General features: G+C 48.5%; 2 protein-coding genes across 5 annotated transcripts in view; one reads left to right on the top strand and one right to left on the bottom strand.

The window, feature by feature from the left end:
* Window positions 1-3,809: 3,809 nt before the first annotated feature.
* On the bottom strand, window positions 3,810-9,779 carry LOC128842981 (general transcription factor II-I repeat domain-containing protein 2-like). Of its 4 annotated transcripts, none has more exons than XM_054039401.1 (3): window positions 9,678-9,779; window positions 7,672-7,731; window positions 3,810-6,693 (listed from the first exon to the last, which is right to left on the bottom strand). In XM_054039401.1, exon 3 carries the CDS (start codon window positions 6,009-6,011, stop codon window positions 4,962-4,964), a length of 1,050 nt encoding a protein of 349 aa, XP_053895376.1. In that variant the 5' UTR covers window positions 6,012-6,693; window positions 7,672-7,731; window positions 9,678-9,779; the 3' UTR covers window positions 3,810-4,961. The 4 variants fall into 4 exon arrangements, with proteins under 4 accessions (XP_053895376.1, XP_053895375.1, XP_053895374.1 ...); XM_054039400.1 differs by lacking the exon at window positions 9,678-9,779 and adding an exon at window positions 9,049-9,120; XM_054039399.1 differs by lacking the exon at window positions 9,678-9,779 and adding an exon at window positions 8,807-8,982.
* The window catches only part of EIF2B5 (eukaryotic translation initiation factor 2B subunit epsilon), a 30,545-nt gene continuing 15,373 nt past the window's right edge, over window positions 9,086-24,257 (top strand). Inside the window, exons 1-13 of the mRNA XM_054039397.1 lie at window positions 9,086-9,328; window positions 12,629-12,753; window positions 13,904-14,089; window positions 14,190-14,367; window positions 15,089-15,169; window positions 15,910-15,987; window positions 17,096-17,408; window positions 18,174-18,319; window positions 18,683-18,821; window positions 19,539-19,640; window positions 20,835-20,942; window positions 21,678-21,768; window positions 24,060-24,183. Of these exons, the coding sequence (XP_053895372.1) occupies window positions 9,173-9,328; window positions 12,629-12,753; window positions 13,904-14,089; window positions 14,190-14,367; window positions 15,089-15,169; window positions 15,910-15,987; window positions 17,096-17,408; window positions 18,174-18,319; window positions 18,683-18,821; window positions 19,539-19,640; window positions 20,835-20,942; window positions 21,678-21,768; window positions 24,060-24,183 (1,827 nt within the window). The 5' untranslated portion in view covers window positions 9,086-9,172. The remainder of the gene's footprint in view (window positions 9,329-12,628; window positions 12,754-13,903; window positions 14,090-14,189; window positions 14,368-15,088; window positions 15,170-15,909; window positions 15,988-17,095; window positions 17,409-18,173; window positions 18,320-18,682; window positions 18,822-19,538; window positions 19,641-20,834; window positions 20,943-21,677; window positions 21,769-24,059; window positions 24,184-24,257) is intronic.

Genomic DNA, 24,257 nt, shown 5'->3' with positions numbered 1-24,257 from the left:
CCGGTTCCTGCTCTGGAGAGCGACAGGTGGCTGCCTCCTCCCGTTTCTTGTACAGGAAACACAGAGGTAAGAGACGGCACAAAGCAGACAGCTGTGCCGGAGGTGCAGGAGCCAGCCCTGTGGAGAGGCACATGAGGGGGCTCTGTGAGGTCTGCCAGCCACCGGGAATCATCCAGAGCGGCAAGTGAAGGCCAAGACTGAATGGACTAAGATCAGCCTAGTGCTGGACATGCCGTTCTTCTGGATTACTTGCTCTTTATGATCATCTCCAGATTGACCATTGGTACCCTGTGGACAGCCTGGTACAGGTCCCCCTGGCAGCATAGGTGTAGTTTGACTTCTATATTTTTTTTGGGGGGGGCACCTCTAGCAGGCCAATGGGGCCATGCGTGGGGGACAAATTCCATGCCCAAGGCTTGTAATTTGGGGGGCAATGCCCCCCATGCTCCCACAAACTACTCCCATGCCTAGCAGCCACCCCAGAAACCCCCAACCACCTAGCCCTGGCCCTCTAACGACAAATATGGAACCCAGGGGCTTTGGGAAAAGTTTGACCCTATTTCAAAGTGCCCAGCAGGGTTTTCAACTATGTGATCCCCACCGACCTTATTGGGAGTCGCACAGCTAAACTCCGCTGGTTCGCGGCGAGTGGAACAGCAGTCCTGGTCAGGGAATGTTGTGCCTCACTAGTCCTGCTTAGGGAAGTCCATTTCACACTGGTCCCTGACCCCTCTGCAGCGGCAATTATTCCCAAGAGTATGTTACTCCCCCATTTCCAGGCAGGAGAGTGGCACTTCTCTAAGGCGCAGGATGGCAGGTTCAGCCTGGGACCTGACAATCCAGCTAGATTCACGTTCCTCAGCCCCCCCGATCCTGGATGTCGCATGGAGCTGCCAGTTCTGTCGCTGATGCATAAGGTGGAGAGATCCCAGGCCACCTCTGTGGGGCCAAATGAAGTGAAACCCAGGGGTGGGGTACAAAGGTAGAGTCTGGGATGGCTGGGGACCGAAATAGCCCGTGGTGTGATTTAGGTAGTCCAGGGAGCAGCTCTAAGTTACACCAGCCTCCCAAGGTCTGCCTACGGGCAGCTCCACAACCTAGAGCTCCCCAGAATCCCCACAGCAGCATGGACTTCAGCCCCATCCCCTCGCACTCTGACACCTCCCCCCCCAGCCTGTCTGTGGCGCACCTCCTTAGCCAGGGCGGGGGAGGGAGCCTGCATGGGACAGCCTACAGCTTTTGTGGCCACTGTGCTCTGCCATAGCAGCACAAAGGAGCGGGAGCAGAGGTTATCCCTCCACTGGGCGGCAACCCAAGAGCAGAAGTGACTCAGTGGATACATGGGCAGAACTGGCGGGCAGCTGACACTCTGTCCCCCGACAGCAGTTTAAGCCTGTGCTATTCCGAAGAGCTTTTGGGAGCTCCATAGTTAAGAGAGAGCTTGTTAATGGAAGCTGGCTGCAGCCTGAACACTGTTCCCCTCCCCCCAAGAATTTTGTTTGGGAAAATATGCGTGGCCTACAAATTTACTCTGACGCCTCAGGAAAACGGTTTGGCCAAGGCTGAGGAGGAGGTGTCAAGCCGTTTTTGCGTTACAATTAATTGCCCCGATCTGAAAACGTTACTTGTAACTTCCCCTAGTTTGCAAGTGGCTTGTTTCTGCCCCTGCCAGTTTTCCAGGGTGCCATCCTGGAGACTCAGTGCTGGCTGCATTTGAGGAAAATAGGATGGAATGATCTTTGGGGCAGGCGGAGTCTCTCTGTTCCAGGGTTGTCCAGCACCTAACACCACTGTGTCCTGGTCCGGGGCTGGGGTTCCATGATAAATAAATCAATAATCAAATGGGCCATGATTTGGTTGTGGATCTGTATGGGCCCAATCCTCATATCGATGGGAGCTGGGATAGACCCGATTTCTTCCGCTGTCTGTATACGTGGTAGTGTACACACAAAAAGGAAGAAAACATCTCTGCCCTAAGGCTGTCACAATAAATCTGCCTTTTCCTTTCTAGATCACTCCCTGAGGCTGTAACCTTGGTACTAACATTAGCCTGGACCCTTTGTTCCATCCGGAGTTTGTTTGCTGACGTTGTGTTGCCTGCCCTCTATTTTTAGCAGGATGGGGGTGATTTATTTCTCCAGAGCAGTTCATTTCTCAGCTACGTCATTCCTCGCTGCTTTATTTCTACCTGCCAGCATCCTTACTTGAAGCACTAAGAGTATATCTACACTGCAATAAAAAACCTAGGGCTAGCCCATGCCAGCTGTCTCGGGCTCACGCTAAGAGGTTGTTTAACTGCCATGTAGATGTTCGGGCTCAGGCTGGAGCCCGGGCTCTAGGACCCTGCGAGGTGGGACGGTCCCAAAGCTTGGGCTGCAGCCCAAGCCTGAATGTCTACACTACAATTAAACAGCCTCTTAGCCCAAACCCTGCAAACCAGTCACCTGGCATGGGCCAGCCGTAGGTTTTTAATTACAGTGTAGACAGACCCTGAGGTCAAGCAACTTGCCCAAGGCTGTACAGTGCAGCATTGGGCTGCAATCCTGAAAGGGTTAACAAAGACGGATGGCAACAAATAAATGATCTTTCTAATTATTGCTCTAGTTGTAAATGTTAACCAGTACTGGAAATCCAAGGAACGCCCAGTGCTGCAGGAAGTATTGTTGAGGACTCGGAAGGGAGTGCTCTCCACAATGGTGTCAGGAGACACTGTGATGCTGTGGAGTCTGGCAGATAGGACATAAACCCAAGTCTCTGGTCCATCCATAGCCATCAAAGTTCCCATCACACTTTCCTAAGGGTTGTGATATTAACCACAGGGTCACGGCCAAATTTCAACTCTGATTATTGTATTCTGCTTCCCTAAATTCCTCCTGCAAATTCAACTAAAAAAACTAAAACTAATGGAGATATCCCATCTCCTAGAACTGGAAGGGACCTTGAAAGGTCATTGAGTCCAGCCCCCTGCCTTCACTAGCAGGACCAAATACTGATTTTGCCCCAGATCCCCAAGTGGCCCCCTCAAGGATTGAACTCACAACTGTGGGTTTAGCAGGCCAACGCTCAAACCACTGAGCTATCCCTCCCCCCCAAACTGGATAGAACACTCTTCTTTACTTCTTGCCCTCAACTGTTGTGTAGTGTTACTGTGAGCTATTAATCAGCTGTTGTGTTTCACCCCAGAAATGGCTGTTCAACAGTGGTGGCTGAAGTGTATGTTTTGGGTCTCTACTCTTCAGGGTGGGTGCTTCAGCACTTTGGTTTCATCACAAAGCCCTCAATCCCAATGCCCATGAGACGGTATTGATCTGAGCCCAGAGGAGTTTCAGCTAATGCAGGTGAGGTAAGGCCATCAGCAGCCGTGGGCTACTAGCATCAGGGCTCTGAGACTGATGTGCTTCTCATACGCTCCAGCACCTTCTTGTTGTATGAAGCTTCTCTCACCAGCAAAGCAAAACCTGACTGAATGCTGCTACTTGCTTCATAGCTGTAAAAATATGCTGCTAATTCCATTAAGAACTTGCCCAGCAAAGTCCCGACCTAGTGATATCCCTCAAGGCCCTGAACCACCTGCTGGCACAGGACCCAGAAGTCCTCACATTGGTCTGTGCCAACACCTCCTGCCTGTTAAAGGCTCCGAAGGCTACAGGATGTCCAGAGTGACCGAAGAGACAATGGCATCCAACAGAGGAAAGGATTTCCAATAAGGCCAAAGCCCTCTTGCTGGGCATCTCCCTCTCCCCTTCCTAGGTTAGGACCGCTTCCTACCTGGGGCTCACGTCAGACTGGCTGCCAAACCAGCTCTGGGTTCTTCACTAGGTTATGCCAGCCACTAGTGTACGTATGTGAGAGTACTTAGGAGACCCCTTTGCCACCTGCTGCGGCTGCTCCTTATCCCAGACCCACTGCTCCATGGAGAAATGTCACGGTCCCTTCAGTTTTCTCAGGTGACAGGATAGTGAAGAGCAGCGTGAGGAGTAGGGGGATTAAGAATTTCATATCTCTTGTGGAGCTTGAGGATCCCCCAGGCCCATGACCCAGACACAACAGTTTGACAAAGGAGATCACAGCTTCCTTCAATACCCATCATTGCCCCTTGTGATCAGTCAGAATCACTGGGAGACGATGTCAGGCCTCCACATAGCAATGCAGGAACTGCCAGACTAGATCAGATCAGAACAATGGTCCATCGAGTGGTCAGTAGCAGGTGCTCCAGAGGAAGGCATAAGAAATCCTGCTGATGGCATGGGATAACCTGCCCAGAAATGTCCTCCAAACCCCCAAGTTAGAGGCTAGCTCATGCCCCGAAGCAGGACGGTTTATGCCCCTTCTCAAACTCTTGTTTGTTTAGAGTTTGCTGTTTTAACCCTGGATGTCTCTATTAGCTATATGTCCAGTTCCTATTTTAATCCTGCTAAACTCTTGGCCACAATTATAGTTGGTGGCAGTGAGTTCCACAGGCTGATTATAAAAACATAAGAGCAGCCATACTGGGTCAGACCAAAGGTCCACGTAGCCCAGTATCCTGTCTTCCAACAGTGGCCAATGCCAGGTGCCCCAGAGGGAATGAATAGAACAGGTAATCATCAAGTAATCCAGCCCGTCGCTCATTATCTTTAAAAGTATTTTCTTTTTATCAGTTTTGCATTTGCCACCACTTCATTCCATTGAATGTCACTTAGTTCTTGTTTTATGAGCCAAAGTGGGTGTAAGTTCCTGATCTACCCTCTCTAAACCATTTAGGATTGTTTTATATATCATGGCCCCCTTTTGTATCAAGTCTCCTGTCTAAAGTAAACAAACCCTGTCTTGTAAAAAGCAACAGAGGGTCCTGTGGCACAGAAGTATTGGGAGCATAAGCTTTCGTGGGTAAGAACCTCACTTCTTCAGATGCAAGTAATGGAAATCTCCAGAGGCAGGTTGAAAGAAAACATTTGTACTTTTCATAATACCTTGCAAATTTAATGAGAGATATTACATCTCTTTTCGACAACAAGCTTGTTGTATTTGGGGGTCATATTTGAAGTGGATACTTTCAGAATGTCTTCCAAATGGTCGTCAGTCAGAGAAGACCGTTGCTTGTTTTTATTCATGTTCATGATGGAAAATGTTTGCTCACATATATAAGTGCTTCCAAAAATGCTGAACATTTTCAGTGCAACTTCAATAAGATTCTTGTATTTTTCATTGTCCAGACTTTTGTAGAAGTCCCACAGGCTGCTTGCTCTGTGCTTATTTTGGTAAACTGCCGAACATTGAAGTTCAGTAACCTCCAACTGCAAATCTAGTGGCACTTCCTCTGGATCCACAGAAAAGGGATCTTCAAACAGCTTCAACTGGACGTCTTCTTTAGAGAAAGTAAGTCTTCTGTCAAATTCTTCAATCAAAAGATTAATGTGCTTTGCGTATTTTTCTCCTAACTCGGCGTGTTTGTGCTGAGGGATACGCTGTGCACAAGTGGGAAAGTGACACATTTCACCTTTTGACAGCTGACTTCTGAAAAGTTTCAATTTCATTTTGAAAGCTTTCACTGCTGCACACATTTGAAATATAAGTTGATATTTTCCCTGAAGTTGAATGTTGAGATCATTCAGGTGTGCTGTAATATCACAAAAGAAAAAGAGATCTTGATTCCAGGACTCATTTTCAAGCTCTGGGAATTTTATTGGCCCATTTTCTAGGAATTTTGCTACCTCCTCTTTCAAAGCAACGAAACGCTGGAGCACTCTTCCTTGACTCAACCACCTCACTTCCGTATGGTAGATTAAGTCGCTGCACTCGGCATCTATCCCTTCAAGAAAGGCTTGAAATATCCTGTGTTTTAATTCTCTAGAACGGATGTAGTTTACAATGGAAACTACCACTGACATTATATGCTCAAATTTTAAGACTTTGCTACACAAAACCTGCTGATGTATAATGCAGTGATGTTTAGTTACTTGTCTCCGAATAAATTCTTCAAGAAGAGTAACTGCTCCAACATTTTTTCCCGCACATAGCTGGAGCACCATCAGTACAAATGGCCACCAAGTTTGTGAAATCTAATCCCAACTTATCATTCATGCACTTTATCACTTCACTGGAGATTTCTTTTCCGGTTGTGTGACCTGTCATGGAGCAAATGCCAGCAAATTCTTCAGTAATTTCAAAAAGTTTTTATCAATACCGCTAATAAAAATAAGAAGTTGGGTGGTGTCTTTTAAATCGGTGCTTTCATCCATAGCTAGGGAGCAAAAACAGAATTCATTGACTCTCTGCTTTAACTGATCACTTAGATTGGTAGAAATGTCAGCTATTCTTCTCTGTACAGTCATGTGTGATAGACTGACATTCTCAAATATTCCCCTCTTTTCTGGACATAACTCAGATACAGCAATCAACATACACTTTTTTAAAAACTCGCCTTCTGTGAAGCATTTCCCAGCAGCAGCAATTTCCTTAGAAATTTGAAAGCTTACTTTAGTAACCGTATCGTTCTCAGTACATAAGTATTTATTCATCCATTCAGTGTTGAAAACTCTGTGCTCTGATTCTCTTTTTCTTTTTTTCTTTTCACTCATGGTATCCATTATGAAGCTCAAGATTTTGTTGAATAACTTCGCACACAAGGGAAACGCTCTCAGTCACACACAAAGAGAAGAGATATCTCACGGCGTATGGCACACTAGCAAGGCACTGACGGTGTGTGGAAGCCTGTAGAAGGGAAAGAAACGGCGCGCATAGGGTGACCAGATCAGAGCAGTAAAATAGGACCTGCCCCCTCCCCGCTCAGCCCCACCATCACACCCCTTTTCACCCCCTAACCCCCCTGCTGACTTGCTGTGTCTCCTCTAGTCAGTCCCCCACCCACCACTCGCCTCCTTTCACCTCCTCCCTCCCCTGCCAGAAACCCCCATGCCCGCCCCTAGGACCCCTGCTGGCTCACTGCTCGCCTCTTTGCCCACCTGCCACTTGCCCACCTGCTCACCCCCGACTCGCCACCTCCCCCCTGCCCCCTGCAAGTATAAAGCCTCATTCAAAGACCCAGGGGTCACTATATTACTGCACACAGCAGTCAATCAATGCCGTTGTAGATAAATCTCTGCATTATGCATTTTTGTATAACTTTTATATGACTTTGTATTGAACCTTGGTAATATGTTATAGCGCGACCCTAAGGTAGTATAATTAAGGTAAAAGAAAAATGTCTTTTTGCTAGAAGTAGAATAAGATCTTCCCCACAGTTTGTAATCAATTGCCCTGGAAGATTTGCATAAGAGGGAAGCTGCTATAAAAGTGAGGTGTCTTGCAGAGAACCCTGGGTTTCATCTTGTCAACATCGGAGCATCGATCCAGATCGGCAGAAGCCCAGCTCCACGTGTGTCTATGTGCATGTGTGTAAACACACACCTTTATTTTGGGGCGCTCCCTTTTCCATCACACACTGACAATACGGTTTGCATTTCACAGCCCAGCACATAAAGCGCAGCCTCCTCCTATTTGGTGGTTACAGTATCGCCAACCCTTTATGTTCAAAAATCATGAGTCAGACTCACCAAAGAGCATGAGATTGGCTTTAAAATCATGAAATTATGTAAAAACAGTGTTCTTTTTATTTGCCTTTTGACCCTTTAGGGTGCCCTGGAGTCACATTCTGAAGCTTCCTCCACAGCTGCCAGGGCAGAAACTTACTTGTTGTTGCAGAATGAAGGCTGAAATCCTCACAGCGCCACTGGACTCTGGGAGCTGGAGCTTGAAGGGAAACAATAATGATCAGGAGACTCATAACCAGAATCACGAGAGTTCGCGCCACGGTAGTTAAATGGAGGGGTCCCCAAAAGAGGCCGAGAGGAAACGGGGGAAAATCAAACAGGGGCCTGCTGAGCTGGAGGTTGCACCAGGGCAGCCTGGCCTGGCGGACATGCTCTGAAGGCTCCCACACAGCCCCGGGGTGCAGCCGTGCGAACGGCGGGTCCCACTCACCCCAGCAGCTCTCCCGTGCCCTTGGAAGCCTGCTCACGTGGTGCCCCTACTGCACGTGCACACTGCGCAGCCGGGCTGCGGGGCACCACATCAGAACGCGCGTAGCAGGTCAGGTATCAGAGGGGTAGCTGTGTTAGTCTGAATCTGTAAAAAGCAACAGAGGGTCCTGTGGCACCTTTGAAACTAACAGAAGTATTGGGAGCATAAGCTTTCGTGGGTAAGAACCTCACTTCTTCACAGACCTTGGGAGGCAGGCCAGTCCTCGCCCACAGACAACCTGCCAACCTTAAGCATATTCTCATCAGCAACCACGCACCGCACCATAACAACTCTAACTCAGGAACCTACCCATGCAACAAACCTTGATGCCAACTCTGCCCACATATCTACACCAGCAACACCATCACAGGACCTAACCAGATCAGCTACAACATCACCAGCTCATTCACCTGCACGTCCACCAATGTTATATATGCCATCATGTGCCAGCAATGCCCCTCTGCTATGTACATTGGCCAAACTGGACAGTCACTACGCAAGAGGATAAATGGACACAAGTCAGATATCAGGAATGGCAATATACAAAAACCTGGAGGAGAACACTTCAACCTCCCTGGCCACACGATAGCAGATGTAAAGGTAGCCATCTTACAGCAAAAAAACTTCAGGACCAGACTCCAAAGAGAAACTGCTGAGCTCCAGTTCATTTGCAAATTTGACACCATCAGATCAGGATTAAACAAAGACTGTGAATGGCTAGCCAACTACAGAAGCAGTTTCTCCTCCCTTGGTGTTCACACCCCAACTGCTAGCAGAGCACCTCACCCTCCCTGATTGAACTAACCTCGTTATCTCCACACTGATTTATACCTGCCTCTGGAGATTTCCATTACTTGCATCTGAAGAAGTGAGGTTCTTACCCATGAAAGCTTATGCTCCCAGTACTTCTGTTAGTCTCAAAGGTGCCACAGGACCCTCTGGTGCTTGTAGCAGGTCAGATTTCTTATTGGTGGGTCGCGGCGCGCGCATGCGTGTCAGGGATTCCACCCCCCCCCCACACACACACCCACACCCACACCCACCCACCCGCTTCGCATGCTGCGCGGGGCGGTGTGTCCTCGCCGAGGTGCCGTCTCCTTCCGGAATCCGAACCCGCGGCGGCCCGGAAGCGGACGCGGCGGAGAGGCCGCGTGCGTGCGTGCGGAGACGGATGATGGCGGCCCGGGGCTCCGGGAGGCGGGGAGCCGGGTCTGGAGGGAGCCGGGGGCCGGACCCGCAGGAGGAGCCGCCCCCGCCGCTGCAGGCCGTGCTGGTCGCGGACAGCTTCAATCGCCGCTTCTTCCCCGTCTCCAAGGACCGGCCCCGGGTGAGAGAAACCGGCCGGGACCCCTTCCCGCCTCAGCCGGAGAGACCGGGGCCGGCCGGGACCCCTTCCCGCCTCAGCCGGAGAGACCGGGGCCGGCCGGGACCCCTCCCCCCGCCTCAGCCGGAGAGACCGGGGCCGGCCGGGACCCCTCCCCCCGCCTCAGCCGGAGAGACCGGGGCCGGCCGGGACCCCTCCCCCCGCCGGAGAGCCCGGCCCTCCCCCTCCCCCTCCCCCCGCTGGAGAGCCCGGTCCCCGCCCCGGGGGCAGGGCAGATCGGCTGCTGCCCCTCCTGAGAACCGAGAGAAGGCAGGATCTCCCACCTCCTCCCGGGATCTAGCCCACATTTCACCTCTGATTTCCCTTCCAACTCTGCTACCGCAGCCAGTTCGGTCCTGGGGGAAAACCCATCCCGAACCCCCCGAAAGCTGCGGGGGAAGGAGACAGCCCTGGAGAGCTCTGAGCCCCAGGGAGCTGCAGGGGATCCGAGGGCGGGACTCATGGGATCTGTTCCTGGCGCTTTCCTCACTTCACTGTGGAAGCTGGCCCAGGTCTCTTCTGCAATCCCAGCCGCAACTTCCCCGTCTGTAAAATGGAGGGATAATTGTACTGATATACCCAGGGGGAAGGATAGGGAGTATTCCTAAAGCTCTTTGAGAACAATTTGAGAGATTGTTTGTGGTAGTCTCTGGGAACAGCATGTGATGGACGGGGAGAGATGCTGATTTGTTACATGCAAGTATAAAGCGCTCACTATTCTCCAATATGATTGTTTCTTAGGGTTTGTCTAAAGTGGCACTTCACAGCGCTGCAACTGTCTCCCTCGGGGTGTGAAAAGACACCCCCCTGAGCGCTGCAAGTTACAGCGCTGTACAGCGCCAGTGTAGACAGTGCCCCAGAGCTGGGAGCTACGCCCCTCGTGGAGATGGTTTTTTAGAGCGCTGCACCGCAACCACACAAGCCACATTAAAGCGCTGCTGCGTTGCCAGTGTAGACTAGCTCTTACAAACCTTAGTTCAAGAGAATATGTTTCCAGAACAGGGAACACTCATTCTGATAGCAATCTAACTGGCTTTTATAGAAGAACAAGAAATCGGTAGTTTACCAGCGAAGGACTAATTGCCACTGTGACTTAATAAAATAGCTGAATAAAGAGATTTTGCATCATGTGCTGAAAGTGTCCAGGCTCATACAGAGTTCTGGAAAGGCCCAGCTATGCAAAGCATGCTATTACCATCTCCCATGTGATCCTCCTGGTGCAGTGACGGGTCTTGGCGGCGAAAGCTGCCATGACATCTTCCAACAAGAAAATATTTTTTTTGAGTCCCATTGGAACCTATGGGAGACCATTTTAGTTTATTGAAGTTTAATTTATCAAAAAGAAGACTGAGAGGCGTTTTGATTACAGCATGTAAGCACGTTCATAGGTCTCTTTCATGTAGCGTCGAGAAGCAGAAGAAGAACCTCTGGCTGGAAGTTGAAGCTGGAGAAATAAAAGTGAGAAATAAAGCACACGTTAACAGTAAGGGTGATAAACTATTGGAACAAACTGCCAAGGGAACTGAGTAGCTTCTCTGTCTTTTGATGTCTTAAAATCAAGACTGGATCCCTTTTTGGAAGACATGCTTTGGCCATACACGAGTTATTGGGCTCAATACAGGGGTTACTGGATTAAAAGTATCTTGCTTTATATTGGGTGAATCTGTGAATTTCTTTTTAAATTATTATCTAAGGATTTTAGTATATTAAGAAGCAAAGTACCCAAATACAGCAAGAAAGTGCTTGAGAGGCAAGAAACCTGTAAAGCACACACACGTGTATAATATCTTGTAAGATCAGTTTATGATGAATGGAGGGGGCTTTCAAATGAGGCAATCTAAGGGGAGTCCAATGGTTAATGTAACTGATGCCACGTTGCACCCCCTTTTTCCAGATCAATAAGCACACCTTTTAACTCTGAAAGAGAAAGGAGAGTGATGGGGGTGAAGGATTTCACTACATTAATTTCTGAATTGTTGAAAGGAGAGTGGATGAAGAATGGAAAACTGAGCTCTGAAACTATTTTGAATAGTCTTATTTGTATTACAGTAGCATGCTGAGGCCTCAGTTATAGCACAATTCCCATTGTGCTAGGTACTGTACAAATATAAAACAAAATATTCCCTGCCTCAAAGCGCTTATAATCTAACTAGAGACAAGACATGACAAATTGGTAGAACACAGTGTGGAGAGGGAGAAGACAAGGGTGACAGTAATAGCTACTACATACAACATGTTCTAAGTGCACAATTTGGAGTGAATATTTTCAAATGCAGTAACAGCAGCTGTTTGTTTTCTTATCTTGTGCTGCCTCTCTTGGGTGTGAATGAAAGATAGTGCTTAATTTGAGGGAACTACGTTGCCCATAAATGTTCCTGTAGCACTCTTGCAGTCTAGACACTAGTAAGTCAGAAATAGGGGGAGTGTGTGAAAAGATTTTGACTCTAAATAGTGTATACATACCAGCTATTCCTGTGGGAATGTTTTGGGTTTTTTCACCCCCACAATGAGGAAAAATAAACCAGAAATCCAAACAACCACAGTTATAACACTGGGGACTAGAGAGCATTATAGTACTGTTTGCTTTTCATTTGCCAGTGCTGATATAGGAACTGCAGCTGCCTCTCTCAAAGGAGGGACAAATGCTTTTGTGGTAGATGGGGAAGAGGCTAAGCCACTGCCCAGAGCGGCAGCAATGTCTCCCATGAAATCACCAGCAAATGAGAAAAGAGAGTACTTGAATTGCCAAAATCTTAAGGCTCTGGTGCTATAGGAGACAGCAATACCTCTGGAATTAGGGGTGAACAATTATCCTCTTTCATTGGCTGATTAAATATTCATGGCAATCATGATTACAAGATTCATATTTGTCCACTGGCTGAGAGCCAGAAGGGGACAATTTTGAATCTCACTGTCAGAAAAAAATGCTTTTTGAAAATGATGGATACAAAAAAATTCGTAAGTGATCCTTCAGATGTAAATTACCTTCAAGAAGACACTTGAATCTCCAATTGATGGAACGTATTGACATTACCTGCATAAGTGTTCTGTGATTTTAAAAAACAACAACTTTTTTTTATTTATTTTGTTCCTGTGGCTTCATCCCTCATGTTTGGCATTTGTTTTCTAATGGTTAGAGCATGAGACAAGGAGTCATGATTGTATTACTCCAACACCGCTGAGTCTCCTTTCCTGCAGCTGGCCTGTTGCTGACCTTGATTGATGTATAGTGTTGGTTCAACTAACTCTGTCCTGTTTCCCTAGGTTCTCCTTCCTCTGGCAAACGTGGCCATGATTGACTACACCCTGGAGTTCCTAACTGCAACTGGAGTGGAAGAAACCTTTGTCTTCTGCTGCTGGAAGTCGGCTGAGATAAAGGAGCATTTACAGTAAGGAACACCTCATCTTCCTTTAAAAACAACGAGTCCGGTGGCATGCGTCTGAAGAAGTGAGGTTTTTTACCCATGGAAGCTTATGACCAAATAAATCTGTTAGTCTTTAAGGTGCCACCAGACTCCGTGTTGTTTTTGTGGATACAGACTAACACGGCTACCCCCTGATACTCCTCTTCCTTTGAGGCTCACTGTAAAGGAATGTTTTCCAAGATCTTATATCACGGTGACTCTTTTGGCTAATGAAAGCTGGATGCTACTCCCATTATTGTCCCAAGGGGATAATTTGAGCAATGTCTCTACCAGGTTTTGCTGGTCCTGGGAGCATACTCGCTGCATATCCTTATTTACCAACTGTTGCTAATAGCTGAGAATACAGCAAGGTAAATAACATGTGAAGAGAGCAAAAAGAACAGAAGTATTTGTGACACCTTAGAGACTAACAAATTTATTTCAGCATAAGCTTTCGTGGGCTACAGCCCACTTCTTCAGATGCATAGCGTGGAGAGAGAACATTTCTTCCATTGGAAAGCAGAATGGGGGTAGCACTGTAAGTGGGCTATGTCTGTCTGAGGATTTCATATATGATGGTCTTGACTGTCTTCTTTTTTCGTATTTAAAGGCAGAGCTTTCCTGGTTAGATATTTAATAACACTGTGTACCTGATGTTCCTTAAACTACTGGCTTTCACTGAGGAGTCCTGGGCCTTGCTCTGTAACACTTTCAAGTGCACTTGGTAGGCTGGGGTCAGCTCTCTGCTACGTGTTCTGTAATCTGTAAACTCGTGTGCTAAAGAGGAGTATACAGCTTCATCTCTTCCCTGCTTCAGCTGTTGCCTACAGGTTAAAACTCTTCTCTTTGGTTTTGCATGAATACTTGGTATCTTTCCCCTTCTTTCATGAATCTCCACACAAGATCTTGCCCACGAGGAAGTCAGTGTCCTCTAAGCTATCGTCTCGGAGCATTACCCTCTTTTGTCTGTGTTATAGAAATAACTATGCTTAAATGTGACAGTGGGCCAGCCATCATAACATGGTTGCTTTTTACATGTGTGGACCGACAACCCCCCACACTGGAGCACCATGTTCTAGCCTAAGCTAGAAGATCACCCTTTTCATTCCTTCTGGCCTGTTTTCTTCCCCTCCAGTAAGTCCAAGTGGTGCCGCCGCACCTCTTCCAACAAGGTGCGCATTGTGACCTCAGACCTGTACCGCTCACTTGGTGATGTGCTAAGGGACGTCGATGCCAAGTCCTTAGTCCGCTCTGACTTTCTCCTCGTCTCTGGAGATGTGGTGTCCAACATCAATGTTTCTGCAGCGCTGGAGGAGCACAGGTGGGTGACTGGGGAGAAGGTGCACTGGCCTGGCTTGTTCAAGCTCATTGGTGTCGCTTTTTCCAGAGGCATTGTTTAAAACGCTTCCTTTCCTGTTTAGGATGCGCCGTAAGCTGGACAAGAACGTCTCTGTGATGACGATGATTTTCAAAGAGTCCTCACCAGGTCACCGTGCTCGGTGCCAGGAGGATGACATCATCCTTGCTATGGACAGCACTACGAACCGTGTCTTGCACTACCAAAGAACCCAGGAGCTGAAGCGCTTTCGCTTTCCCGTGGTACGTGCAGAGTGTGTGGCAGGTGGAAAGTTGCTAATGCGGTCAAGCAACCCACTCCAAAGTAAAACTCTCTCTTGAGTCCAGGTTGGGGAGAGTGGCGCTTACAGCTCCCTCTGAAGAAGAGATGACGGGAAGTAGCTTTTGAAGCTGACCCCTGTGGCACGGTACAGCCGTGCAGGCATGTGCTCTGAAGTTCCCTCAAGTTTTTGAGAATGGGGGATAGGTTCCCACCATCCCCAACAGGGTTAAAACAGACTAAGTAGGCTTCTTTTTCTCTCAATTCAGTTTTACTGGTATAAATTAGTTCATGTAACTTCTGTACTCGGGATTCTGTATGTGTAACAAAGGATGAGACAGATGATTCAGGCTGTTCTCTGGCAGCCAATGAAGTGACTATCAATACTGGCATTTGGAAAGGTGTGATACTGCTTCTATCATAATCTGTCTCATGGAAAGATTTTTCCATGTGGGAATACTGCTGGGTTGAAAACTTTCCTGGTTGGCATACAGTATTGTGTGAGACCATTTTGCATACGTTAAGCACAGTTGCTCTGGGTGTTGTGTACTTTGCCCGTATCTCGTGACTTGTGGTGTGTCCTCCAGATTTCCAACCAATTGAAGTGTATTCTTAGTATGTTGTCCTCAGCTGCTGCAGTGTTGTTCTGGATTGACTCCCACATGAGAAACACTCAATCTGTACTGTGTTCTCTTCTCTTTCCAGAGCTTGTTCCAAAGCAATATTGAGACAGTTGAGGTGCGCCATGACTTGCTAGACTGCCATATCAGCATCTGCTCCCCACAGGTGAGTTGCTGTAGTTCTGGAGGGCTGAAGTGTTCTGAATAGCTGATTTGTGCTGCTGACATGGTAGAAACACACTGCACTGCTACAGCATAGAGTGGATTCCAGAGCCCTGGTCCCATTCCTTGCTACTTTGCATGGAGCATGTCACGGACACAGGAGTACGATACTTTCTTGGGCTGCCCCAGCACGCTCAGCTTCTGGTGTCTATTGCTGAGAAAACAGGTCCAACAGGAAGCGCCTGTGTGTGTGTCCATGTCTGAGATGAATGGAGGAACTAGTCCAAGATAGCGGAGATGGCACCTCTGGGAGTAGGGGACCAAGTGAAGTGTCAGTTCTTGCTGGCTGGTACCTTGTTGGTAATAACGTCCAGGGCATTCCCTGCCATGCCCTAGACTCAGTAACTCTTCTTCCACTGTCAGGGGGAGAACTGGTCCTCAGTCTTCCATGCTCAGCAAAATTACAAAGTTAGGGCCAACCAGCTGGAATTAATCCCCCCCCCCCCCCCCCCCTCCTCCCGAAAGCCAGACTCTACTAATGTTCACTATGGAAGGGGAGATGGGAAGCCCAGCGCCTCCCATGGAAGAGATCGAGCCTTTCTCATGCCAATAGGAGAAGGACAAGAGCAGCGTCTTCCTGTGTTGTACTTTGCTGAGCTCCCTGGGAGTGGCTGGTTGGGGTTAATAACTGTCCTGGGCTGTCCTGGCAATGTCCTCTGAGTTTTGCCCTCACATTGTCTCCAGGTGGCTGAGTTGTTCACAGATAACTTTGATTATCAGACTCGGGATGACTTCGTGCGTGGCCTGCTGGTGAACGAGGAGGTAAGTGGGGTATTGTGCGAGACCCACTTCTGTCTGACCTTTGGCTTTTCACCTCATCTCTTCAGTGGGTGGCTGGGACCTTTTTGTTTGCTGTCTGGGATGAGGTGTTTCCATGTCAGCACAGCTGGTTGTGCGTGCTGGGCTGTAACATGTTCTAAGTTGTGATAGGCACTGGAGGCTCTTGGGGAGCTGGGAACAGTTCTCCGTTAAACTAGCAACTAGATCTCCTGCAATTCACAAAAGCACCTGCTCTCAGCTCCTGGTTTAGGCTGTACGTAGAAGAATAGGAAATATGAAGGCTTGGTCTTGTTAAATTAGAAACTGACACAGCCTTTACTGCTTCACTATCATGGTGCCATGTTTTACATTATGCTCTTCAGAGCAAGGACTGTCTCCTGAGTTTGACAGCACCCATCACAGTGGGACTGTGATCCTGTTTGGGGCCTTTGGACACTGCCATAATACAAGTAATGATAACAAACTTCATTGCACTTGACCGTCCATCTTTCCAGACTTACAGTTTGGTTGAATTTCAGCAATTATAGGGAATCTGAAAGTCCTGGCTAGAGATAGGCATCATGTCAGCAGATGTGTGCTAGCTGCCTCCACGGACTCTGCTGATGCCCCTGGGTCTTGACTTGAAGACCATCCTGGTATTCCTATTCCACTGCCTCCCATATAGCTCTGCCAATGTCCCTCACCCCAACCTGAAGCGTCCCCTTGTATACCTGTCCTGGCTAATCATGTTGGTACTGTAGTGGGTGTCTTTGGAAACATATGAGCAGGCTTGTGCAAATGACATGCCACCCTAAAGCCACTGGGGTGATAGTGACTCTGGCTTGTAATGCATTTGGGAGGCTGGTGTTTGAGAGTATTTGGGATGTGATTCAGGTGATTGGGGTCTGAGAGTGTCGTGGAAGCAATGCCCTTAGTGTCTGAGAAGGCTGGTTAGTGAATATGGTAGCAGAAGCACAAGAGTGCAAAGAAGAGGGGTGGGTTGTGGTGGGAAAGTGTGTGGGTGACATGTGACGTGGCGTAGAACCCTGCTCAGGTGCAGGGAGCCTTCCTCTGCCAAGAGGCCCTTGACACGCTTCTGTCTGTTTCCCAGGTCCTAGGGAACCAGATCCATATGCATGTGACAGCAGAGGAGTATGGTGCCCGTGTGTCCAACCTGCTGATGTACGAGGCCGTGTGTTCCGACATCATCCGGCGCTGGGTTTATCCTATGACTCCAGAGATGAACTTCACCGATGATGAGACACAGAGCTATACCCATTCCAAGCACAACATCTACCGAGGGGCGGAGGTGAGCCTGGGCCACGGCAGCGTGCTGGACGACAACGTCCTCATTGGGCAGGGGACGGTCATTGGCAGCAACTGCTCCATTACCAACAGTGTCATCGGTCAAAACTGCAAAATAGGTGAGTGCCATAAATGGGAGGCGTGGGGAGGGGAAGCCTGGCGTTGTTTGGAATTATAGTGAATTCAGTTCTGATCGAAGGTACTTTCTGTGGGAGGAGAGGAGTGGAGGCAGTAGGTGAAATGGGGTTATTAGGGAAACCAAAGTGGAAGGAGGAGAATTACAAGTAGTTAAGCTAGTATATATTGTACAGTCTTGAGTGCTTAATTTTAAAGAGGTCCAGGCCTTTGGGGTGGGAGCTAATGCCACAGCAGGGAGCACAGTGCAAGCTGAGTGAGAGGAGGGCACGTAGCACACAGGAAAAAGAAAGAGAGGTGATGTGTATGTATGTTAAGACAATAACTTACTGGGCTTGTCTCAGACCAGTATTCTAGAGGTGAAAATCTCTGTATCCCATGCTCATCCCCATGAACCTCCTAGTGCCCCAACTTCACAGCCTCGAATACAGCTCCATTGTTCTCATTTTTCCCCATTTTGCTGAATTACTGTAAGGGGAGGCCTGTTGGTACTGCAGCATTTGCTGAATCTCTACAGAAACCTTAACTCAGTTTGTCTTCCCTGGCTTAACCTACGGAGTGGCTGCTGAAATCTGAGGCTGGCTTTGCCAGGATGTCTAACCTCCACTGAGCCACAAGGGTACCCTCTAGTTCTGGAGCTAATGGGTTGAATACTCTCTGGTGCATTCAGCATTGGGAACGTGCTAGTGAAGCACAGAGTGAGAGCTGTGATCTGCCCTGCTCAGCATCTTTGTGGTGGCATTTAATAGGGGATGAAGTTATCCTGGATGGAGCATTCCTCTGGAACGGTGTCCACGTAGCAGACCGCGTGGTGATCCGGCAGTCTATTGTCTGCGATGAGGCTGAAGTGAAGGAGAAGGTCAAATTAAATCCTCACTGCGTCCTTACTTCCCAGGTGAGCTGCTTCGGTGTCTGCAAGGTTCTCCACGCTCCTTGGGGAGTTACTAGACTTGCTCATTGAATATACTGAACTGAGAGGACCTGGCCAGCAGCTAGAATGAGGGGTGCTCCAGGCCCTTTCTTCTGGTTGGGGCATAGATTACTGCCCCCACCTTGTCCCTTCTGCAAGGAGTTTGGTTTATTTAGCAGGGTACATGCCCAGGCACCGCTAATATTTCCAAATATGTTTCAGTGTTACACAGTTCCAGGAGAAACTCTTTGAGGCAGCCCTTGGCTCCTGGGGGGGGAAATGAGAGGTGGCAATGTAGGGAGCTGTGTTTCTGTTCCTTATATAGATAAGTCAGTCCTTTATTTTTAGGTGGTGGTGGGTCCTAACATCACCCTCCTTGAGGGCACAGTGATCTCGCTGCACTCACCAGATGAGGAAGAGGAGGATGACGATGAGTTCAGCGATGATTCTGGAGTGAACAAGGAGGAGAACAAAGTGAAGCTGAAAGGTACATGAGCTTTTGTTCAGCCCTTTGGTCCTGTCCTTTGTGGGGCTTCACCCTCTGGGACCAGCCTGTGTTCCAAACTTGCTGAAATGCAAAGCTGGTAGCAAAAGTCTTATGTTAAGCTTGGCATCTGTGCCCCTTTAGTGGGGAAAGAGGGATATCCAGTATACCAAGCTAATAGTCAAGTCAAATAACTGGTGACTACCTGCCCTCTCCAGCACCCAACCTCCTGTTTCATCATAAAGATCTGTGGACACTTGTCTTGGGGTGGGAGCTCTCTACAGATGATAGGCTACAGCTTGAACAGTCACTCAATTCAGGACAGATGCCAAGCCATCTGGCCCTCAATTCTCTCCCACTGCACCCCAGGGAGTACCGGATCTTAATGCTCCTCCCCCATGGGATATTGGTTCTGTCAGGCCCCACTTGTGTAGGATTCAGAGTGTGAGTCAGTGTGTCAAGCCAGCCAAGCCATGCTGCTGTAGGCCAAGATAAAAGAACAGCCTGGTCATTTTCTACTGGCCTAGGTGAATGAAAGCAGCACCCTGTATGCACGGATGGGAGACCCAACTCTCCCACTGTGGGTTAAGTATTTGGGACACAGCTTGGTGCAGGTCATTCTGACCCTCCCCTCACTCCCCCACTAGAGGCCAATCAATTTCAGGTTGGTTGGCTGTCCCAGTATCTTCCTTCCTTCTAAACGCCATCTTCTTCTTTCAGGTTATAACAAAGCAGAGGTGGGGTCAGAGGGCAGAGGTTACCTCTGGAAAGCAGATGATGAGAATGAAGCGGATGAGGAAGAGCAGAGACAAAGCCTTTGGGGTGAGGAAAGGTTTGATGTAGACTGCTGGGAATGGAAATGCATGTACCCTATTTCAGTGAGTTGCTGAGTGGGACGTTAATAACGGGCAGGGATCATCTTTTTGTTCTGTGTTTGTGCAGCACATAGCACAGGGGGGTCCTGGACCATCGCTACAGCTCCTAGATGCTGCAGTAAAACAAATAATAATTTGTATCTAAGGTCATCGAAGGTGGTGTCTTGAACCAGGCTGAGGAAGTCTCCCCAAGCAAAGTGGTGTATAGTCCATTACTGAGATGTCAAAACTCAGATTAGACAAAGCCCTGGAGAAGAGGGAGTGGGGGAAACAACCTCGGGTTAGAAATCTGACACTCCAGCTGCGTGGGGAAATCCCATCCCTCTTGGAGCCCTTGTTTCAGAGGCAGGCAGATGTCACTGCCCCAGTTCTGCTAAGGACATGTCTGGAAAACTTCCTGCCCAGCCGTAAAAGCTAGATACATTTTATTGAAGAGAAAAAGAAAGGCAGCTGAGATTCTGGAGCACAATTAGGGATGGATCCTGTGGCCAATTCCATCGCTGCCAAACAGAGACGTCCATGTTATAATTGTGGGATTCGGTGTCATGAAGTCTCCCATTGAGCTCCGTGTACAGTACGCTGGATATGGATGTATTGCATTGACCAAACGCTCTTCTTGTGGTCTTCAAGATGGTCCCAGATCTTGCCTCTTCTGCTCCAGCCTTTTGTCTCACAATAACAAACTTCAAACCCGTGTCTGAATGATGGAGGGAGCCCATTACATTCCAGGCACCGAGCTGCTGCTGTCGCCCCTCGGGGATGGGGGGCATGTATGTTGATCATTATTTTCCACCAGACTGCTCAGCTCAGAGGCTACATCTGTAAGGTTCCAGCTCAAGTGAGAGTCCCATGCTGCTGGCATTGCTGGCCTTGCAACGAGTGAGCAGTTTGGCTGGGAGGGAGGCTTTTGCTTTCATCACTGACCCATGCTGCCTGCTCCTAGGGATCCAGCAAGGCCTCTTCAAGTTAGTGGCAGGCCCCACTCGGTGGTTATGGACGTCTGGGTCTGGAAGTAGCAAATCCCAGACAAGGATCGCTTGTTCAAACCTGCCTGGATTCCAGCTTTGTCAGCTGGGGAATGCCTGCAGCTCCTCTGCTTTCAGGGTTGCCCCTTAAAAGGTTACGTTTTCCTGTTTACCAGGCCCCACCTTGAATCCAGAGGAAGAGAGTGAGACAGAGAGTGACCTGAGTCTGGGCTCTGAGCAGCCAGACAGTCGGACTGCTTCTCCTCAACTGGATGACATCAAAGGTGAGAGGCCTGGGCCTAGAGGGAATGCTGGGAGCGCCAGGGAAGGGCCCAGAGCTTGTGGGTAGTGGGGTGTGCCCTGTGCAGCTGTGACTGTGTGCACTGAACGTTCCTGCCTTGCTCCAGATCACGCCTCCCTCTTCAGAGGCCCCCAATCTTCCTGGCCAGCATTTCTCTTGTTCCTGTTACAGTTCTTTGATATTCTCTTCCATGCTGTTGCCTGGTTAGTACGTGCCTAGGGCTCAGGTGAGAAGGTTGAGAAGGACTTTCCCTCTTCCTGACCAAAGGCTGTTTGAAGCTGTCTTTGTCAGAGACTGTGTTCCCTTTCCACAGTAGTTGATTGTGGTAATTTTCCCCCTGTTGCACGTCCAGGAAGCCACAGGATGTGTTTGGGCTTGTCTACATGGGAAAGTTTTACTGGTATAGCTGAGCCTACCCTGTTGCCTGAGTCGCTTAAAACTGGTCTGCATACAACCCTGGAGAACACGTGGTGCAGTAGGAGACAGTCCTGCACTGGTGCCTAGGAATGAAATTGGTGGGATCTGGCAGGTCTTTACTTTTATACGTGCTCTACAGTCACTTACAGGTGGAATAACTGTGAGCATGTGTTGGGTTATGGAGCTCCTTAGTCGGCTTGTCCCTGCTCCTGTCACGGGGCTGGTTTCTCTGTAGTGAGAGATGCTGTTTGCTGGACTTCTCCCTCTCCTATCTAATGGCCTATTCTTGCGTTGGTGACAGTTTTCCAGAATGAGGTTCTGGGTACCTTGCAGAGGGGTGAAGAGGAGAACATCTCCTGTGATAATCTGGTCTTGGAAATCAACTCTCTCAAGTAAGTGGTCCCCCTGGAACTGCAGTGCCTAACTCTGAAGTGTCTTTTGTCTAGTGAGCATGATGCTAAGAGGTTTGAAAGGGGGGAAAAGGGAAGCCATGTGACTAGCCCATGTGGCGATCAGTATCCAGTTAGTGTGACGGGTTGGATCACAGAAACCCCCTTGGGAGCTGCCACCCGATGTGCAAAGACTACCCCTGCTTCTGTTTTCCCTGCCAGCTCAGGACTCCAGCACCCTGTCTTGCTGAGCCAGACACTCCTGTTTGGCTCCACACACAGATCCAGGGTCTGAATCTCCTGTCCCAAAGCTGCAAGTTTACCTGAAAACAGCTCGCAGTAGTGCGCTTGTCTTTAGCACTCAGATGCCCAACTCCCAATGGGGTCTAAACCCAGATAAATCTGTTTTACCCTGCATAAAGTTTATGCAGGGCAAACTCATAAATTGTTCGCCCTCTATAACACTGATAGAGAGATATGCACAGTTGTTTGCTCCCCCAGGTATTAATACATACTCTGAGTAAATTACTAAATAGAAAGTGATTTTATTAAATACAGACAGTAGGATTTAAGTGGTTCAAAGTAGTAACAGACAGAACAAAGTAAGTCACAAGCAAAATAAAACAAAATGCGCAGATCTATGCCTAAACAAACTGAATACAGATAATTTCCTCACCAGTTCCAGAATGCTCCCTTTTACAGGCTAATCTCCTTTTAGCCTGGGTCCAGCAATCACTCACACCCCCTGTAGTTACTGTCCTTTGTTTGTCTCCTTCAAGTATCCTGGGGGGGGTGGAGAGGCTCCTTCTTTAGCCAGCTGAAGACCAAAATGGAGGGGTCTCCCTTGGGTTTAAATAGACTCTCTCTTGTGGGTGGAGACCTCCCTCCTCTGCAAAGTCCAGCTCCGAGATGGAGTTTTGGAGTCACCTGGGCAAGTCACATGCCCCTGCATGACTCAGTCTTTGCAGGCCGACGCCATTGTCCACATGGCATCTTGCATGTCTCCAGGAAGATTTCTCATGTGGATTGGAGCATTCCAAGATGCATTGTTCCCCAAGTGTTTCCTGATCAGGTACTTAACCTGGTGAATTCCTTCCTAAAGAAGCTGACCAAATGCCTCACAGAGCTTACTTAGAAATCAAGCAAGCATACAGCCAGTTATATCATACATACATTTATAAACGTCCCCCCATAAAGCCTTATGGGGTACGCTGTCACAGTTAGTTTCTTCAGCAGTCGGGCGTAAGAGATAGTGATAACTGAAGATAGTGACATGAGGCGATGCAGAGAGTGTTCTCGCTCCATAACCTCCCCAGCTAGCATTAGCTGCTGTTCCATGAGCTCTCGGGCTAGGGACCGAATATCCATTGGGTGCCTATGAAGGGAATGGGAGAACACCAGTCCTTTTAGAGCAAAGCCACACATTAGTTTACCCAGGGAGTTGCCACTCTCCCTACATTGCAATGTTCAACCAGCAAGTCCAGAGCCAAGGATCTGTGTGTGGTGTGGCATTTCCACCCTGTTTACACAACAGCTCGTGGGTTTTAACCTTTGTGATATTCTGGTCTGTCATTAGCTCTTGTTAGCATCTCCACTGCTAACATGCTTAGGGCAACCTGAGCTTGAACATGCTTTAGAATTCGCCTTCCAGCCTCCGCTGTCACTGAAAATAATTAGGCAGAACAAACCTGTTGGGCCTCATTAAAGTCCTCTCTCTACTGGGAGTAGACTATAAACTAGAGAGACAGACAAACCAATTGACTTTTTCCCGAGCACAGCTGGCAGTGCACCTAGTTTGTCTCCCAGGTCTGTGTAGGGGTGATGAAAGATGAACAGTAATGCTTATCTCACTTCGAAAGCTATCCAATTGGTGAGGGTTGGAGCTCAGGGTCTAATTGGGTGTGTTCTGCCTACCGCTTCTCAAGTACAAGTCTGTTTCTCTTGTTTCCCCCATCATATTCCTGCATCATACCAGTACACGTGAGTGTGCTGTCCCTGTCCAGGCAGCATGTTACATTCTGAAACCGGGTCTTCAGGAATGTGCTCTTTCATGAGACCCATTGCAATGCAGGCATGTTTCTGACTGCATGAATACCCTAAACATGATGTTTAAAAAAAGACTTGGGCGCAGGGCTGGGAAGTTAACATTTAATGGAATTCTTAGAAATGGATGTCCTGCAATAGAAGAATAGACTTCAGTGATTTGCCATGGCTGGAGGCAGGATGCCAGATTGCACAGGCTTATGGTCCTAGAAGGTGTGTCGGTCTGACATCCTCTCCCCTTTCCCTTCCAGATATGCCTATAACATTGGCCTGAAGGAGGTGATGCAGGTGCTCAGTCAGGTGGTCATGGAGTTCCCATTGCAGCAGCTGGACACGGAGGTAGACCCCCAACACTACTGTGTAATGCTGATTCCTGTGAGTACCCTTCCCCAACTCCTTTCAGCCTGCATCTATTTTCTGTTCTTTCTACCGTGACGTGGTGTTTTAGA

The sequence above is a fragment of the Malaclemys terrapin genome, chromosome 9 (genome assembly GCF_027887155.1).
Source record: "Malaclemys terrapin pileata isolate rMalTer1 chromosome 9, rMalTer1.hap1, whole genome shotgun sequence".
In the NCBI taxonomy this organism is placed as follows: Eukaryota; Metazoa; Chordata; order Testudines; family Emydidae; genus Malaclemys; species Malaclemys terrapin.
This window is presented reverse-complemented; position numbering and strand designations above follow the sequence as displayed.

Bases quoted from the DNA above. Each gene is read 5' to 3' on its own strand.
- LOC128842981 (XM_054039401.1), bottom strand. From the start codon at position 6,011: ATGGTGCTCCAGCTATGTGCGGGAAAAAATGTTGGAGCAGTTACTCTT.